The 19,669-nt window shown below is 44.0% G+C and overlaps 1 protein-coding gene across 1 annotated transcript in view; it reads right to left on the bottom strand.

Moving 5' to 3' along the window:
- Positions 1–270: 270 nt before the first annotated feature.
- Positions 271–19,669, bottom strand: part of VARS2 (valyl-tRNA synthetase 2, mitochondrial) — a 66,665-nt gene continuing 47,266 nt past the window's right edge. Inside the window, exons 23-30 of the mRNA XM_077478937.1 lie at positions 16,895–16,973; positions 13,207–13,334; positions 12,818–12,970; positions 11,154–11,351; positions 8,167–8,278; positions 5,735–5,925; positions 2,598–2,702; positions 271–1,177 (exon numbers count right to left, since the gene is read on the bottom strand). Of these exons, the coding sequence (XP_077335063.1) occupies positions 1,103–1,177; positions 2,598–2,702; positions 5,735–5,925; positions 8,167–8,278; positions 11,154–11,351; positions 12,818–12,970; positions 13,207–13,334; positions 16,895–16,973 (1,041 nt within the window). The 3' untranslated portion in view covers positions 271–1,102. The remainder of the gene's footprint in view (positions 1,178–2,597; positions 2,703–5,734; positions 5,926–8,166; positions 8,279–11,153; positions 11,352–12,817; positions 12,971–13,206; positions 13,335–16,894; positions 16,974–19,669) is intronic.

Raw genomic sequence — 19,669 nt, 5'->3', positions numbered from 1 at the left:
TCATGACTGCGCAATTATCATTCAAAATGCGACAGCGCTGAAAGCTGGTCTGGGCAGGAAGGGGGGGAAAGTGCCCAGTATTGAAGTGGTTAAACTGCATAGGGGGTTATTTACTGTCGGAGCGATGAGGATGTGGAACAAAGTAGTGGAGCAAGCAGGGAGGGTCGATAGTTTAAAAAAACTATTAGATGAGCATCTTAATGATTGCAACATACAGGGATATGGGAAATATTATTGACATAAACACAGGCACATCCGCACAGCCTGAACTGGATGGACTGGTCTTTATTCAACCATATCAGCTATGTAATGTCCAAAACTTCAGCATATTGTAGTTCTGTTGTATTGTAAAATGCCTTTTTTTCATAATTTTTTTTATTGTTTAACTAAAAAATACTTATTTCTATTTATATCATACATTTAGAACCATGAGAATATCAGTCTCAAACCACTGAAATATGTCTACTTGTATACACAAATTCTAGACAAGAAAGAAAAAAAGTGTTTACTGCATAGACCGGGCCTCTTTTCACTACCATCTTTGAAGAGAACATTTCACGAATCCTCCCACCAACCAGTCATATTTGATTTTGTGGTAGAAATTGTTAATGGATGAAGTTCTACCAGGGGTGCTCAACCTGTGGCTCTCCAGCTGTTGTGAAACTACAAGTCCCATCATGCCTCTGCTTTTGGGAGTCATGCTTGTACTTTTTAGCCTTGCCATGCCTCATGGGACTTGTAGTTCCACAACAGCTGGAGAGCCACAGGTTGAGCACCCCTGTAAAATCTAATCTAATTGGTTGATGTATGGAAATCAGGACATTTCAGTTAGAGACACCATTCTACAATTTGTTCCATAGGAACAAAATCTGAGGCTGGAGAGCAAGTAGCCGGGAATCTCAGATGAGCCCACTGCCTGTCACAATCACACCGGTGTGATGGAAATCAATTTGCTGGGCCACAAGGAAGACCTTATGGAGGGGGGGGGGGGGGGGGGGGGGATCAAGCCCTTCTTTGTTCCACTCAAAAACAGCAGGAGCATCATTTCAAAAAAATCCAACACTTCATGGTGTAATTCTGTACTGCACAGTCCAGGGTTGATTTAGTTCTGTAACATCTTCTGCAAAGTCTGTATTGTTTGCTGAAGTCTTGAGATTTTCAGGTGTATGGAGGTATCCTGAAGAGAAAAACTTAATATTTTAATACACAAAAGCATCATTTTTGAGCACTAAATATGACTTGTGAGTCAACTACACAGGCTAACATCTTGCACACAGGCGGATATATATAGATATTATTCACGATTTATATAGCGCCAACAGTTTACGCAGCGCTTTACAATGTATAGGGGGACAATTACAGTACAATACAAAAAGGTACAGGAGGGTCCTGCTCGTAGAGCTTACATTTTAAAGGGAGGGGGTGGTGGTAAAAAAGGTAATAGCTGCAGAGAATGATTTGATGGGGGGAGAATGATTTGATTTTCCACCATAATTTGCTAATAAATTCTTTCAAAAATCAGACAATGTGATTGTCTGCATTTGTTTCCACATTTTGTGTCTCATAGTTGAGGTATACCTATGACAACATACACGCCTCTCTCATATTTTTAAGTGGGAGAACTTGCACAATTGGTGGCTGACTAAATACTTTTTTGCCCCACTGTAGATATAGATAGATATAAATAAATATAAAAAAAACACTAGGGATGCACCGATCCCAGGTATTTGAGCGAGTATTGGTACTCACCCAAATGCTCCGATACCAATACATTGCGGTGAGATTTGCGTCAATACAAAGTGAATGGGCGCAAATCGCACTGCAAGAAATCGCATGGAATTTGAATAGGAATGTGGTGCGATTCCTATTCTAATCGCATGCGTATTCTCCCACACCTCATGTGTGTGTATAAAGTGTCATCTAGTGAGCAGTTTAGAATTCACAAAATTTAGCAGAGGGATTGCTGTTCCAGTAAGTAGGTAGAGCTCCTGGGGTAGACGGTGAGGCCAATGGATGCCGGATCTATGGACATCCTTGTTGGTTGCCCGCAGAGTAGTCTCCATAGTGGAGCACTTCCATCCTCTCCTGACAATTCCCCCGGCTGGAGGGGACGAGCCCTGACCGCAGATGTCATTTTTGGGTGCGGTGGCTGTTGCCGGCTCCGTCCCTTGATCCAGCATCCGTTGGGCTCACCACCTGCCACCAGGAGCTCCAGGAAGCCACTCATTCCACCAGGCTCAGTAGAGTAAACTACGGAACCCGTGAGTCACAATGCCTCACTGGCACACTATCATCTCCCTTCATGGGCTTGTGATCGATTTACCTAATGTTATCAGTCTGTTCAGTTTTCCAATAAATGATTGCTGCTTTGAACTTCTAATCCGTCTCTACCTACCTACTGGAACAGTGCTCCCTCAGCTGAATTTTTTGATTTTTAAACTGCCCACTAGATGGCGCGTCTATATACACACACGGAAATTATAGTGCGATTTAAGCCACTTTTTTTGTGCTCATGCGAATCTCACCGCAAAGTACTCGGTATCAGCGATAAAAAAACGGTATCGTGCAACCCCTATGAAGCACCATCCCTCAGGTACCTCGTTCTCTTCCTCCTCACGTGGCTTCCTGCCCTGGAGTTGGCGCTCTAACTTCTCAAGTTTAGGTTGTAGCTTTCCGAGCTCTGACTGCGGGTCAACCAATCCCTGGTGAATAAAAGACACAACTAGTCAAAGGTTTACAGTGGTGAAATATCACCGTCCCTCCATAAGGAAAAGAGATTATATTGTGAAATGTACTTATTATTTGTGATCTTTGATGCATGAAATTTTAAGGCATGCTCACCCAAACTCAAAAATATAACACAAGAAAAAAAACATACAAGTCATGTGTAAGTTTTCCCAACCAAGGCATATTATTTCCATCCTCACAAAGAGTATCCCAAACTATCCACTGTGAACAATTAGGTGCATGGATCACACAGACACTTTGCTTAAAAGAGGATTTTCACCAGTGGCGGCCCGCCCATAGGGGGCGCCCGGGCGCCGCCCCCCCCCCCTCCCTAGGTGTAAAAAAAAAAGTAAAAAAAAAAAAAAACGGGCCCTTTAAGACATTTAAAAAAAAAAAAAAATGTCATTTAACAATTTAACATAGTGTACTGTGGCACCGGTCACAGTGCACTATGAGAAGCGCCACGTCGATGCAATCACAAGATTGCATCCATGGCGCTTCATTTGCGGGTTAAAAACCCGCCTTGCGGCGCACTGCAGAACGCCGACTAGCTTCCGCCCGTAAAATCACTGCGATTCTACGGGCGGGAGCATTGTCATTCTTAGACAGGCAGTCACTTCCGGCTTTCGGCTGCTTCACGAAACCCGGAAGTGACGTAGGCAGCTCTGTTCCTTAGCCCGAGCGGAGCTGGCAGACAGTGAGAGGTGAGTCACCGCATAAAGGCTTTCTAGCTTCTACTTTGTGGAGAATGTTCGTGCATTTAGCTGAATGAATGCAAAAAGCTTTCACAGCCAGAAAGGTTTCCCCAGGCCAGGCGACTTTTGCCGTGGCCAATCAGAGAATGAGCTCTGAAGGGGGAACTCCACGCCAAATTTCTGAAAAAAAATTTGACGTGGGTTCCCCCTCCGAGAGCATACCAGGCCCTTAGGTCTGGTATGGATTCCAAGGGGAACCCCCTACGCCGAAAAAACGGCGTGGGGGTCCCCCCCAGATCCACACCAGACCCTTATCCGTGCACGCTACCCGGCCGGCCAGGAAAGGGGGTGGGGACGAGCGGGCGGCCCCCCCCTCCTGAGCCGTACCAGGCCGCGTGCCCTCAACATGGGGGGGTGCCTTGGGGGAGGGGGGCGTGCGGCCCCCCCACCCCAAAGCACCTTGTCCCCATGTTGATGAGGACAAGGGCCTCTTCCCGACGAAGGGCGGTGTCACATGGGTTGATGTCACATGGGTTGGTCACATGGGTTGATGTCACAGTCGCCATGTGACATCAACCCATGTGACATCAACCCATGTGACACCGCCCCATTGTCCCTATATAAGTGGCAGCGCAGCGCGTCCCTGGCATTCCGGCCAGGGAGATCGTCGAGGCAACATCTCCTGGAGAAGAAGGAGAAGAAGAAGAAGAAGAAGAACGGCGGCGGCGGCAGAAGATCGGGCCACCGCCTCTAAAAGAGCTATAAGAAGGCGCGGTGGCCCGGCAGAAGAACCGAAGAGGGGGACAAGACCCCCGAAGTCGGGAGAAGAGGCCGGCGGCGAGGAAGAAAGCCGGACTCCTCCGCTAGCAAAAGAGCTACAAGAAGATAGCGGAGGAGTCCGGCGAGAAGACCCCCGAAGACGGAAGACCCCCGGAGCTGTGCAATAAAATATTTTAACCCTGTGTTGTGTTTTTTTTGTACTTTTTTTCACAGGTGAATGGGTAGGGGTACATTGTACCCCATACTCATTCACATAGGGTGGGGGGCCGGTATCCGGGGCCCCCTTATTAAAGGGGGCTCCCGGATTCCGATAAGCCCCCCGCCCGCAGACCCCGACAACCAACGGCCAGGGTTGTCGGGAAGAGGCCCTTGTCCTCATCAACATGGGGACAAGGTGCTTTGGGGTGGGGGGGCCGCACGCCCCCCCTCCCCCAAGGCACCCCCCCATGTTGAGGGCACGCGGCCTGGTACGGCTCAGGAGGGGGGGGCCGCCCGCTCGTCCCCACCCCCTTTCCTGGCCGGCCGGGTAGCGTGCTCGGATAAGGGTCTGGTGTGGATCTGGGGGGGACCCCCACGCCGTTTTTTCGGCGTAGGGGGTTCCCCTTGGAATCCATACCAGACCTAAGGGCCTGGTATGCTCTCGGAGGGGGAACCCACGTCAAATTTTTTTTCAGACTACATAAGGGGCGTGTTTTATGAGAAGTGGGAGGGACCAAAATGATGAGCGGGGTCATGATGGGCGGGGTCTGGCGCCCCCCCATCCAAAAACTTCACCAGCCGCCACTGATTTTCACCCTCACCCATTTTTTTTTGTTTTAAACCCCTTACTAACCAGGTGGTGAGTTCTACACATTTTAAATACTCACCTACCCAGCACAGCCAGCTGAGATCCTCTTCTTTTCTGGCAGTGCTTAGTCCTGCACCACCATATTTTCCCATGACATCGTTGATGGGCTGCCGGCTGTTCTGGTTTCAGCCAGCACACCTTCTGATGGCAACTCTAGGTCTGCCCCTCCATCTTTTAGTGAATGAAATATTTTGCCTCCTGGAGTAAGTGACGAGTATATCACAGGAGGTAAGGAGAGGGCAATGCATGTCATTCGCCTAGGCGTGCAAGTAATGGTGGGACAAGACAAGTATTGGAGGATGAAAATCCGCTTTAATAACAAAAACTAACAGCGCTAGCACCCTGCAATCCTGTTTCAAATTAAGTTAGATTCCATATCAATGCCCCACTTAAAGCCTCTGCAAAGTGTAGGTATACCACAGCCAAAAGAGCCAGCAAAAAGATGTTAGGGGAAAAATCCAGGAAAAAGACAGCTGATGGGGCCTGCATAGGCCGAAACGCATCAAATGTTGTGCCTGGATTTTTACCCAAACATCAGTTTCAATAAAGAAGATTGGATTTTAACCTTTCAAATTTCTGGCTCCTTTGACCGTCATATACCTACCGCTTTAACAACAGTTTTCACAAATCTGTCCCAGTGTTCTGCACACCAAAAACAGTCTCATTATAGGCAGCGGTTTCTGACCTGAAGATTCATATAAACGCGGCAGTTATCCATTACTTCCTCCATGGCCCAGCCAATTCGGTCACCACCCTCTTGAAATGAATCACTGGACAGCTGAATATGAAGAGATCCTGACAATGACAGAGTCTGCAGAGGGGAGAGGAAAGACTGAAGAGAAGACAGGTCCTCTTTACGGGAACAGAAAATGTGGACTGTTTTGAAAAAAAAAAAAAAAAAAATCAGACATGAGAAAAATAAAAAAAATGACTGTTAGGCCACTTATATTACAAGCTGCACTAGCATTCAGTACAGACACATTTTAAGAAATGATCTTGAGGCATGTAAATTGGAGTCCCACTGTTTATTTCTTCATATCTCACTGTATGCAGTTTTCTTAAGCAAATCGTTTTTTTGTGCCTCCTGCCAGTAACAGTCTTTCCTGTTACAGCCTGACAATGCTACACCACTGAATCTCATTCAGCAGAGGCATTCTCAGCTTGTCATGTGCACTGCTTCAAGTGGAATCTGGGCTGTCCATCAGGTCTGCAACCCAACAGCCTATTAAATGAGGGTGCATAAAAAAAAAATTTGCTTAAGTAAACTGTATACAGTGAGGCAAGAAGCCAAACATATAGAAATACGGATTTTTAATTTACACACAAACAAGGTTTTCCATCACAAGTCTGCACAGACTTCTGAAGTATCTGTTGTGCCACAATGTAAATGTTCAAATTGTCCTCAAAACCATGATGGTCAGTCTGCCAAATGTCTGTGTGCAACTATGTGTTCATTTGGACACAGCATAAACTGCTTCTACAGTTCCCACATGGCAAATGTAGAATTTCGGTGCATGCTGGGTCTGTGATGTCACATGGGGGCAGTGCCAGGCAGCAAGCTTGGATAAGGGTTTGGTTTGGATTTTGGGATGGGGGGGGGTCCACGCCGTTTTGTTTTTATTTTGGCGTGGGGTTCCCCAAAAGGCCTGGTATGGATTTGGGGGACCCCCATGCTGTTTTCTTTCACATTTTTCTATTGCGGACAATGGGGTTTTTTTTTCTCATTCAGCTGTCAGCAGGAAAGCCTGTTGACAGCTGATAAGTCATCTGTTGTTAAGGACGCAGCAGCCGGCATCTCTTCCCACTCAACAACCACTCACTATGCTCTGATTGAGCAAAGCTTGTGCAGTGCATTGTGGGGTGCCTGCCAAACACCACGCAAATTCGGGTGTTCGCCAAAAGGGGCGATGTTCGGGTCGAACTTATGCTTGGTCCCAACACTAATGGCAACATGCAAAATCTGAACATTCACTAGACACGATAGAAACTTCAAGACACCATGAAACATAAAGCAACAATTACTCACAAAGATTTTTTTTTTTTTTAGCTTACCTTGCTAAAAACATTGATGTCAATTCCCCTTATATAGCTTTCATTTACAAAAAAAAAAAACTGGGGAAAAAAAAACATAAAATTGTCTTCTAAAATCATGTGACACGATTATGCTGCCCTGCCTCTTCAAATGATCTACTTCAGTGGTTCTCAACCTCAGTCCTCGAGTACCCCCAACAGACCATGTTTTCAGGTTTTCCTTCACTTTGCACAGCTGCTTTAAATCAATATTAATGACATGGTACTGATGAGAGCTATTTTATCTAAAGGAAGTGCCCAAAACATGACCCGTTGGGAGGACTGAGGTTGAGAACCACTGGTGTACTTTCCTGTAGGTGAAGCGGGAACTGCAAAGGCTGTAGTTGGTAACGTGATTTTGTCATGACACAGGGAGAGGGTTTGCTTCTCTGCATGACCCAGGGGAGGTAATATACCATCAACCAGTCTCTATGAGGCAGGGTGGTGATGTCACTGAAGGGTTTCAGCTCCATTCTGAGCTTTGATGGTAGTTCGTGATGGGCTAAGGCGTGTTCAGGATTGTAGTCCCAACTTACCTGAGCAATCTTGCCAGGAAGCAGACACTGCACACCGCCAATCATAGGCAGTGAAGCATTTCCTGGTCAGCAGCTGCACAGACCGGTAAATGCCTCACGGCTTATGATTGGTGAGTGTGCAGTGTCGGCTTCTTGGGGCAATTTCTGAGGTGAGATGGGACTACGATCCTGAACACGCCTGAGCCCATCACTAAAGGTAGTGAAAGTGGATGAACTGATGATTTTTTTACTGTGGGGCCAGAACTACACCCCACTCGAACAGAAGATGACCCAGTTCAGAAAGACAAATCATCCCTCCTATATCAAGAATATCAGCTACAAGGTGAGAGATGTTATATAAAAATGGAAGGCATGCTGATTAGGAAAGAAGAGGGGTGAGCTGGGCTTTTTTCATAGTATAGGAAAGGGGCAGCAGTGGAAACAGATTGTGAAAACCAGGAAACCAATATGGGAAATCCAATAATATATCTTTCAAGAAACAATCAGACCATGCTCACCCCTATCCACTCACCTTCAGGTCTAGCCTTAGTCAGGCTGAATTCATTCCTCAATTTTCGTAGTGTCCTGATTACTGAGAGAACAAAATCAAAGGATTCTTCTTCCTCAGGGTAATTCCAATGAGCCTAATTATGAGAAAAAAAAATCACTAATAACAAACACAAGTACAATATTAGGAAAAAGAAAAATCCCCCTTCAATGGGACTTTGGAGGCCACATACACTGATGTAATATGAAAAAATAGTTTATAGAATATACATAAAATTCTACAATCAAACAGAATGATCAATATTAAAAAACATCAAAATAAAATCAGAATATACATACATGTGAAGAAAACAACAAAAACAAAAAACAATGTTTACATGAAAAAAATATGACAAAGAGAATGATACTCTCCAGTAGATAGCAATCCCAGGTACCCAAAACTTTTCTGGTTAAACACCTTCGTCAGGGGTATAGGATAGAGGTAGAGATAGTCAAATTGTTTTCACTCATGTAAAAGGATTCCATAAAGAAAGTGGGTGAAGCAACTGTCACAATGGGGGTGTAGATGGATGCCAACCAAGCAGTAATGCGATATTGGAACAAAAAGTTCACAGGTGTTGTAGATCTAGGGGGCAACAGCAACTGAATTCCAGCAATTTAGCTGAACAATGTTCACTGTGTAGAAAATAAGGTAGGTAGCTAGCAAGAGCTTTCAATAAGGGTCCAGATCAGTGGATAGCACCAAAATATCCTACGTTTAATCTACCTGGATATTACTACCAAGTTTGAAGTGACCCCTAGACTGCAAAGCTGGGGGTCATCTGGAGTGGGGACAAATGAGGGGGTGTTGCACACCTGAATTTTTCTGAAGCACTTCTTGTATTTCCTTCACCTTGGATTGGAGCACTTTATCTGGACTTTGCTTTCTTTCATTTTAGTCATACAATTAGTTCTTTATTCACCTATATTATGATTGGGAGTGCCATATTTATATATATTTTTGCATTTTTTTCAAGTGATTAGCACCTTGTGTATGGCAGCTGCTTTTATTTTATTTTTGTGTTGTTTTGTATACCGCTAGCGCGAGTTTATATTTAGTACATTTTTTCATGTTCTTTGCAATACGGCACTGTATCGCTTTAACTGACAATTGTGCGGTAGTACCCAAATAAAATTTATGTTATTTTTCCCCACAAATAGAGCTTTCTTTTGGTGGTATTTGATCACCTCTGCTGTTTTTAATCTTTTTAGTGCCATTAACAAAATAAGACCGACAAATTTGAACAACAACATTTTTTACTTTCTGCTATAATAAATACCCCCAAAAAAATGTAAAAAAAAAATCAAATTTCTTCATCAATTTGGGCCAATATGTATTCAGCTATATATTTTGGTAAAATAAATCCCAATAAGAGAATATTGATTGGTTTGTGCAAAAGTTATAACATCTGCAAACTACGGGATAGGGACTTTCATTTTATTTTTATATTTTTTTACTAGTAATGGTGCCGATCTGCGACAATGTGGCAGACAAATCTGACCCGCTGGACTCGCCGATTGGCTCCTGCTGTGTCCAGTCACAGTGGGAGAGGCGCGGTGCGCGCCCTAAAATCCGTTCACGAAACCATGTACAGGTACGTGATTTTGTGCACCCGGGCCACCCTGCTGCAGTAAATGTATGTGGGGCAGGCCGGAAGCAGTTAAGAGAATACAGCCATAAAATGGACGTAAAGTGAAGATCTGCTATGTTGCAGGGAACAAGTAGAGATTTAAATAGTGAATATGCACCACTCTGAAAAATAACAGTGCACTTCCTGGTATGTGAGTGTGCCTAGGCATCCTTGTTCCAACAGCCTCCTTGCTGTATATCTGTAGTGTAAGATTAAAGGCCAAGTAAATCTTTATTAAAAAAAAAAAAAAGATACCTAGAAGACGTAGAAGGTGATGGGTACATCAAGCTCTGTTTTCACGTTTACTTTATTCTATGCAAGGGAAATTTTGATACATTAGAAGTCTGTAGAGCCTCCTACATGAGCTTCATGCCTACAGACAGTTAATGCTGTGTTACCATTATATAGCATTACATATGATATGACATTTGGTCAAATTGGAAGCATCCACTCTTATGGGTACTTTCAGTCCCGTGTCCACTGACCTCTCCTTTGCCATCTACACCCCTCCCATCCTCTAACATTCCCAACTTGTTTCCCCTCTTTCTCCCCCATGTTATGTTTGTAAGGTTTTCTTTTGAGTTGGAGCTTTTTTGTAAGGTATGTGATCCATGTCCTTTAAAGCAGACTAATGCCCCGTACACACGAGCGGACTTTTCGACATCCAAACTCCGACGGACTGAGTCCGGCGGACTATCCGATCGTGTGTGGGCTGCAACGGACTTTAGCGAAGCTAAAGTCTGACGGACTTTAGAAATGAAGCATGCTTTAAATTTTCCCGACGGAACTCCGCCGGACCCGGTCCCCTTTGAAAAATCCGCTCGTGTGTGTGCTACTCCGACGGACTAAAACCGACGCTAGGGCAGCTATTGGCTACTGTCTAGGAACTTCCTACGTCGAATCCAGTCGTACGTCATCACGTTCGACTCCGTCGGAGTTTGGTGTGATGGTGTGTGGTCAAGTCCGTTCGGTCGAAAAGTCCGCCAGAACTCCGTCGGAACTCCGGCGGAACTCCGGCGGAACTCCTTTGGAGGTCTGTCAGACTTAATCCCTCTCGTGTGTACGGGGCATAAGGGGTTGATTTACTAAAACTGGAGAGTGCAAAAATCGAATGCAGCTCTGCATAGAAACCAATCAGCTTCTAACTTCAGCTTGTTTAAGTAAGCTTTGAGAAATAAACCTGGCAGCTGATTGGTTTCTTTGTAGAGCTGCACCAGATTTTGCACTCTCCAGTTTTAGTAAATCAACCCCTAAGTGTCAGATACATTTTCTCAGGTTAGGGGCCTGCATGCTAAATAATGTGTAAGTGCAACACTACACTAAAGTAAAAATCCCCCCTTACCGTGTGTCCAGGTGTTGGATACTCAGCAACACAGATGCTGGGAGCATTTTGCGCAGCAGCCGGAAGACGTTGCCACAGCTCCTCTGACAGGTAAGGCATAAATGGGGCAAGAAGGCGCAACATGTTCTCTGCTCCCCAGTAAAGCACTTGTTTGGCATCAGCAGCACCAGGTCCATTCAAGATTGGTTTTACAGCTTCCTGTGTTGGTGGAGAAAACAGTAGACCTCATGTATGGGTATGCAACTAAGGCTTTCAATATGGATAATTTAACAGATTTCTTTTGGCAAAGCTGAAATATCACTGAAACTAAAGTGGTTGTAAAGGCAGAAAGTTTTTTGATCTTAACCCTTTAACGTTCTAAGTCTAGTACACACTGCTATTTTTTTTTACTAAGTCTACCAAACGGTGGATCAGAACGTTAAAAGGTTAATGTATTATATGCATTAAGATAAAAAAAAAAAACTTTCCTGAGCCCAACTAGTTCCAGTGATGTTGCAAGAGAGACTCAGCTGCCGGGACTCTCCCTCCTCATTGGCTGAGACAGCAGTGCAGTGCCATTGGCTCCTGCTGTGGTCAAAGTCAGAAAGCCAATGAGAAGAGAGAGAGAGGGGCAAGGCCAACCACCCGCGGCTCCCTGTCTGAGTGGGCAAACATAGCAGCGGCATGGCTTGCGTGTCCTCAGGCGGGGGTAGGGGCCAGGAGCGCCGTCTCAGAGAAAAGGAGGATCTCAATGTTTTTTGTGTTATCATTCATATTCTCTGAAAAATGGCCAAGAAATCTAATTCTGCCAGGGTATGTAAACTTATGAGCACAACTGTAGGCCATCTTTCTACTCGCTCCTCAGTTCAGGGCACTAGTCTGAACTGTACAGTGTAGTACAGCCTCCTCTGGCTCACACCGCTGTTCTTCCCTTTCCCGGCATAAGTACTGTACTGGGAATGGTAGGAAGCTAATGTAAACACTTCAGGTACTTACATTAGCTGTATACATTTTCCTGCAGTTCAGTGTTAATGTTTCCTATACCATGGTCTTAAAGGATAAGTTCACCTTTTGAAAAACAATAAATGCACATATTTTTGCAGGAACAAAAAGTGCATTTGTTATTCATTTTTCCCTAAGGAGCTTGGAAAGCATTGCATCCATCATCAGTGGATCAGGGGTGCAATGCCAGACTCCTGCAGACAAGTCCTGCAGCTTTCAGCCTGTACCTGCATACGGGCTGACAGTTTACAAGCTGCAGGGCTTGTGAATGAACTATGAGCTCACTCGTCAGCGACCTCGCAGTTCAATCAGAACTACAAGCCGTCAGTTGCAATGGCTGGCGTTAGTTGTAAATCATGCATTCACAGGAAACTGAATCAATGATGTGGCCATAAGGGCGGAGCACCGCACAGCTGCATAAATTTAAAAGAGTGACAGGGGGCACTGGGAGCAGATCCCCAGCTTGCTGTCACAGGGAGGGGTGAGAGGCTGCAGCTGCTGGAACATGTTACATGTTCCATGCTAAATACCTAAAAATGTGAACTAATCTTTTGAAACTTAATTATTTAAACAGATTTGAAGACTCTCCCTCTAATGGTTATTTATATGGCATGCAGTCTGACTTCCCTGCAGACTGCTATCACAATACACAGTTACTTTGAGGTGCAGCTTGGTATACCCACCACATAGATATCACAGTAGCTCTGTACCCAGAATGAATGAATGGCCCCAGCAGCTCCATGAATCTCAAAGGTCTGGAATTTCCTCTCGCACTCCTCAGTCGTTTGCCGCAGTCGATCCAGAAGCCATCGGTCAATGGGGGCATGGGGCCTTAGCTATCATGAAAAAGCGTACAATTCAAAATCTATTCAGTATGAGCTCAGTCTGAGCAGCACAACAATAAAAAGTCCCATGTCAATTAACTCAGTACTTAGAAAGCAAAATGTTACTGGACTCTGTAGAAGGTATTATATGTTAAAAACAATTGCTTTTAAAACAGAGGCAGTGTGCAATGTTTGCCAAAAATTATAGAAGAGCCTTAATGGCATGTGATATTAGGAGGTTGACATACCTGATCCTTTGGCAGCGGAGTAAAATCTTCACCCAGAGCAGTTAATGTGAATTTCACTCCGTTCCAGATTTTATTGCAGAAATGGCGGATGGCGAGGACAGAGGCAACATCTAGATTAATATCATCACCTTAAATCGCAGTAAGGGAATATGAAAGGAAACAATTAAGCAAAATCAAGAGGACAGAAAAAGTTGCAGCATGATATAGACAACTTCTAAACCTTCTAAGGTTTAGTTTGAACCCAAATAATAAACTGCCCAGCTTTGGTTTCCACAGCACTCTGGAAATCAAGTGAAGCTACGTGCAGCACCATGTACCTTCTATACAGTCTGGAAGCTTAGTGAGTAACCATCTTTGTAGATGCCAAAAGGGTTTCTATAAAAAGTAAATGTAAAGCTAATTTTTTTTTTTTTGCTTTTGATTGCATAGGGAAGTAAACCTTCCCTGTGCAATCAAAAGCAAAAAAATAAAAATTTTATGCTGCCTGTGTCCTGCTAGGTAGATTTTCTTAAACTTCCTGTGCCAAAGATGCAAGGAAACAATTGCAAATCTCTCCAGAGTAGCTGGAATTCTGATGTGTGTCACACGAAGATGTCCCAACTGGATGATTTTGGTGACAACTCAACTTTAAAGAGAAACTTTTATGAGATTGGTTCATCTACATTTCTCAACAATACTGCAATAAATAATCTGGAAAATAACACTAAAGCCCCAAACACACTATCAGATTTTCTGCTGATTTTTGTCTTCAGATTTACCAAAATCATATAGTGCAAGGGCCTGCCTGATTGCATACAAATTGAAACTCCTAAGGTTTGACCTCATATTATATGGTTTTGGTAAATCTGAAGGAAAAAATCAGCAGAAAATCTGATAGTGTGTATGGGGCTTAACGGCTTAAGGACCACCTCCTGCACATTTACGTTGGCAGAATGGCACGGCTGGGCACAAGCACGTACAGGTACGTTGCTCTTTAAGTGCCAAGCAGTGATTCCCGAGCGTGCTGCCGGCGGCACGCTGGCGACCCGGTCTTGAGCTCCGTGACCGTGGCCGCTAGACCAGCGGACCCGATCGGGGCACAGAGCTGAAGAACGAGGAGAGGTCCGTGTAAACAAACCTCTCCCCGTGCTTCCTATTGAGCCTGTCACTGATCATCTGTTCCCTGTTATAGGGAAAGACGATCAGTGACGTCAGATGCCAAGCCACGTCCCCTACAGTTAGAAAAAAAAAAAAAAAAACACACACACACTTAACCCCTCCCCCCTAATGGTTAACTCCTTCACTGGCAGTGAAGGAGTTAACCACTAGGCGAGTGTAATTTACACAGGAATCAGTGCATTTGTATAGCAGTGATTGCTGTATAAATGACAATGGTCCCAAAAATGTGTCAAAAATGTCCGATGTGTCTGCCATAATGTCGCAGTCACAAAAAAAATAAAAAACACACACATCGCTGATCGCCGCCATTACTAGTAAAAAAAAAAAAAATATTAATAAAAATGCTATAAAACTATCCCATATTTTGTAAACGCTATAACTTTTTCACAAACCAATCAATAATCGGAAATTGCGATTTTGTTTACCAAAAATATGTAGAGGAATACTATCGGCCTAAACTGAGGGAAAAAAAATTTTTTATATATTTTTTTGGGGAGATTTATTATAGCAAAAAGTAAAAAATATTGAATTTTTTTCGAAATTGTCGCTCTATTTTTGTTTATAGTGCAAAAAATGAAACCCGCAGGGGTGATCAAATACCACTATAAGAACGCTCTATTTGTGGGGAAAAAAGGACGCCAATTTTGTTTGGGAGGCACATCGCACAATTGTTAGTTAAAGCGACTCAGTGCCAAATCGCAAAAAGGGGCTTGGTCCTTTGGCTGCAAATTGGTCCAGGGCTTAAGTGGTTAAGGGGTACAGTGCATCCAGAAAATATTCACAGTGCTTCACTTTTTCCACATTTTGTTATGTTACAGCCTTATTCCAAAATGGATGAAATTCATTATTTCCTCAAAATTCTACAAATATCCCATAATGACAATGCGAAAGAAGTTTGTTTGAAATCTTTGAAAATTTATAAAAAAGAAAAAAAAAAAAAGAAAAAAGAAAACCCGTGTGTACATAAGAATTCACAGCCTTTCCCCCAACACTCAAAATTGAGCTCAGATGCATCCTGTTTCCACTGATCATCCTCAAGATGTTTCTACAACTTGATTGGAGTCCACCAGTGGTAAGTTCAGTTGATTGGACATGATTTGGAAAGCCCCACACCTGTCTATATAACGTCCTACATTTAACAGTGCATGTCATTGGCTGTAGACCTCCGAGACAGGATTATATGGAGGCACAGATCTGGGGAAGGGCAACATAACAAGATGTCGAAAAAAGTGAAGTGCTGTGAATGCTTTCCAGAAACGCTGTAAATTTATAAAAAAAAATAAAACTATTTCCATAGCTATTTTTTCAGTGAAACTGTTCTTTGCAAATGGGGTAACATCAAATGTTGTTCTATTTCCTCTACAGGTCAAATGTTATTTATTCAAATAAAAACAGAGTGGATCAGAAAAATACCATATTATGGCCACCAGATGGAGCTTAATGCCTACGGATATTTACTATGATCCTCAGTTCCATCTAGAAGTCATTACTAAATAATTACCATAAGTATATTTCTTCATGCACATCTTAGCTTAAAGCGGACCTTCGGTCGTTTTTTCATCTTTCCATCTATTAAATCTTCTGCCCTTGTTGTTTTAACTTTGCACAGTAAAACATTTTTTTTCTGCCAGTAAATACCTTACTTCATGTTTCTTGTCTGGTAAAAAGCCTAGACTTATGACATCATGCACAGCTCTCTCACCATTATTAGAGTTTGCCAGGAAGGGAGGGGGGGTAAGTCATAAGAAAGAGGGCTAATGAGAGCTGCAGAGCTACAGAGCTGGATGTGTGTCTCTGTGTGAATCCAGGAAGTGAACAGGCAGCAGCTTCAGCTACCAACAGTTAAAATGGTTGCAGCCAGATTCCATGGAGGGAGATTTCTGCAGCATATTTGGCAAGTAGAAAATCATGTGGTGGAGGGAAGCTTCAGAATGGCAAAGATGTTCTTAATACAAATTATGTGAGCAGACTGCAGTTCCTCTTTAAAGTGGTTCTAAACGCTGAAGGGTTTTTTCCTTCATGCATAGTATGCAAAAAACCTCCTGTGTGCAGCTCCCCACCAGCTCCCTCTGTATACTTACCCAAGACCAATCTCGATCCAACAATGTGTACAAGAGCAGCTGCTCTCCCGGCTCTCTCTCTCTTCATTGGCTCAGACACAGCAGCAGGAGCAATTGGCTCCCAGTTCTGTCTATCACTGCCAGTGAGGAGGGAGCGAGGCAATGGACAAACAGAGTGGGGCTCAGGAGCAAGCATGCATGAGTGCCCCCCCCTAGCAAGTGGCTTGCTAGGGGGGCACTCAGCAGGAGGGAGGAGCCCAGAGCGCTGGCAGGGGACCTGAGAAGAGGAGGATTGGGGCTGCTCTGTGCAAAACCATTACACAGAGCAGGTAAGTATAACAGGTTTGTTATTTCCTTTAACTTTATAGCAAATGCTATTGGGAAAAATGATCAACACATAGATCAGTCCAATTACTAACAAACACTTAGACAAATTAAGTGTAGAGTGTAAAGTAGAGGATTCTTCTCACCTTGAACTCTGTGAGAGCAGAGAGCAAATCTAAGGGCATCCGTACCACACTCAGGGATCCCGTTGGGGTAATCTTTTAACTAACAAGAAAAAGGACATGTTGTTATAAAGAATCTTCTCCTTGTATAGTCAACAGGATTCCCATGATCCTCTGAGAATCCATACTTTGACCAGGACAGAACTATTAATCACAGAGCAGTTTGAACGCAGCTCTTAGACCCCTTTCACACTGCCAGCGTTTTTCAGGCGCTACAGCGCTAAAAATAGCGCCTAAAAAAAGTGGCTCCTTTCACTCCAGTGTGAAAGCCTGAGGGCTTTCACCCTGGAGCGGTGCGCTGGCAGGGCGTCACAAAAAGTCTTGCCAGCAGCTTCTTTGGAGCGGTGAACTCACCGCTCCTCCCCAATCAAATGGGGCAAAGCTGCGATTCCGGTGGCGTTTTGCAGGTGGATTTAACCCCTTAACATCTACTAAAACGTCAGTAAAGCGGCACTAAAAATAGCGCCGCTTTACTGCCGATGCCCCCCGTGGCACGGTGTGAAAGGGCTCTTAACTGCTGAATATGGAGAGACAACTCCTTGTTGTATACCACAAATGTGCCACTTAGCTAAGATAGCTGATCATTGGTCTTTCGAATATTGCATTAAAGGTAATCTAAACCCAAGTCAAATATGTTGTAAGCATATCTCCTTAATGGTTTCCTCCATATATTGTGGCACAGACACAGGCAGGCAACAGTTTAGGTTAAAAAAATAAATAAATAAATAAAAGTCAGACTTAAAGCAGAGTTCCACCCATAATTTAATCTTCATCTCAATCAGTACATTCCTGCAAGTTGAACAACATTGGGCAGTTTTTTTTGCTTACTGTTTCTGGCTTGTTGCTAGGGTGTTACCTGTATTCTGCCTCCTTCTGGGCCGCGGCAATGTACTTCATTTCCTGTGGCACCTCTGCTCCTGGGAGATGTGTCATCGTTCCCAGGAATCAGTGGGCATTGCTGCAGGATTGCATTGCCATAACAAAGGGTTGGGCACTTCCTTAATCGCCGCCCGTTGTTATGGTAACAAGATAATATTCCTGCGCTACGCCCTGTGTAGAATGCGCAAGAGCGAGATCGGGAGGCGCATGCTAGGTAACCAGCAGCACCTTATCCCGGGAACAGAGTCCTAATGGGCTTCACATGCCCACAATCAAGTAAATAGCAAATTACGGATAGGCTGCACTCCCACGCAACGAATAGTGTCAAAAGCTTTATTGGAAACCAAATAAAAACCTTTGGTAGTTTTAACAAAGCACGTCAATTTTGTGAAAAGCATCAACCTTGTTCATTCTCATCCCCCCGCTTCTACCCATGCTTTACTTTTATGGTTTTCAATAAAGCTTTTGACACTATTCGTTGTGTGGGAGTGCAGCCTATCCGGAATTTGCTATTCACATTCTGACTGCTGCAGTGGCAGGGCATGCAACCTACTCCTGCCTGGCATTACAGCCAAAGCCGTCTCAACTGTGGGCAGCAGGACTTTTTTTCTTCACATGCCCACATGGAAGCACTCAGGAAGCAGAAAACAAAGGTAGGTAAATATAAAAAAAAAAATGTACTTGAATGGAAAATGTATTACAAACATGCTTTTGAGTATTCATAGCAGAAGAACGGGTGCCAATTAAAAATAAATAAAAGTGTGTGGAACCCTGCTTTAAAGTCTATTTTTACTATTTCTGTCCTTCAAATGGTTGTAAACTTCAGACATAATAAATTAACAAAGTATATCCCTCTATGGTGTGTACTTGTCTCAATGAAAAGCACTAAATGTTATTTCTGTCTGCTGCTTTTCATTCAACTGTCATCAGCATGAATGACTTCTGGCAAGTTTTCCTGACACCAAGAGAAAAATGGTGACAGAGGAGGGAGCTCCAGCTGATTGACAGCCTCAACTCTTCCTGTGTGAAGGAGGGCGTGTCCCTTCCCTCCAATCAGCTCTTCTCACTGAGCTCTGCAGAATGAAACTTCAGCTCTATGCCCCTTTTTCTGACATCTCAGACAAGCTTTATAAATTCTGGACTTTGAACGGATGTAGAAAAGACAGCAGATAAACACGTAGAAGTTATGTAGAAGGATTTGTTTAATCTCTGTGTATCACCTGAGGCCAGTCACTTCAGTGGGTATATGTGAGGGTTTACATCCACTTTAAATCTGAACTCCAGGAATGATCCATACCACATAGCTACATTAGTCCGGCTTGGGCCAATGTAAGTATGCACATCTCATATCTGAGGGTTGCTGGGGAAGCTCACAATCACTGTAGTGGTCAGGGCTACTACAGTGATAGCCGCTATCTTCTAGGTCCTGTGTAAGCTGATTTACACCCCCCCCCCCCTTCCGCACACACTCATAGAACTCCTTGTATTAATTTTTCTTTTTCTTCAAAGAACAACAAGGCATAGGGAATAGGGACCTCCCCCAAAAGGTCAACGGTCAGCAGGCGTGTCCCACAGAGGTCAAAGGTCAAGTGTCGGGCTGACCCACCCTGCCAAAGTGTTCAGCCTACCCCAACTAAGTTGGGGCATGAACAAGTCCGGGCATGAACAAGTCCGGGCATGAACAAGTCCGGGCAAGCGTTTTGCGGAAATGTTTTTTAAAACCCCCAAGTTTCTACGGGGCGAGCGAGCCTTAAAATTTTTTTTTTACCTTTTTTCCAACAAACCAAGCGGGATCTGGGAAAGGTAGGGGTTTTAGGGTGGGGGAGTCATAAAGTGGAGATACACTTAGAGTTAGGGTTA

Source organism: Lithobates pipiens, unplaced genomic scaffold, assembly GCF_037356315.1.
Source record: "Lithobates pipiens isolate NorthernLeopardFrog02 unplaced genomic scaffold, aLitPip1_a1.2 Scaffold_1, whole genome shotgun sequence".
Taxonomy (NCBI): Eukaryota; Metazoa; Chordata; class Amphibia; order Anura; family Ranidae; genus Lithobates; species Lithobates pipiens.
The sequence above is the reverse complement of the archived record's forward strand: the minus strand, read 5'-3'. Positions and strand labels throughout refer to the sequence as shown.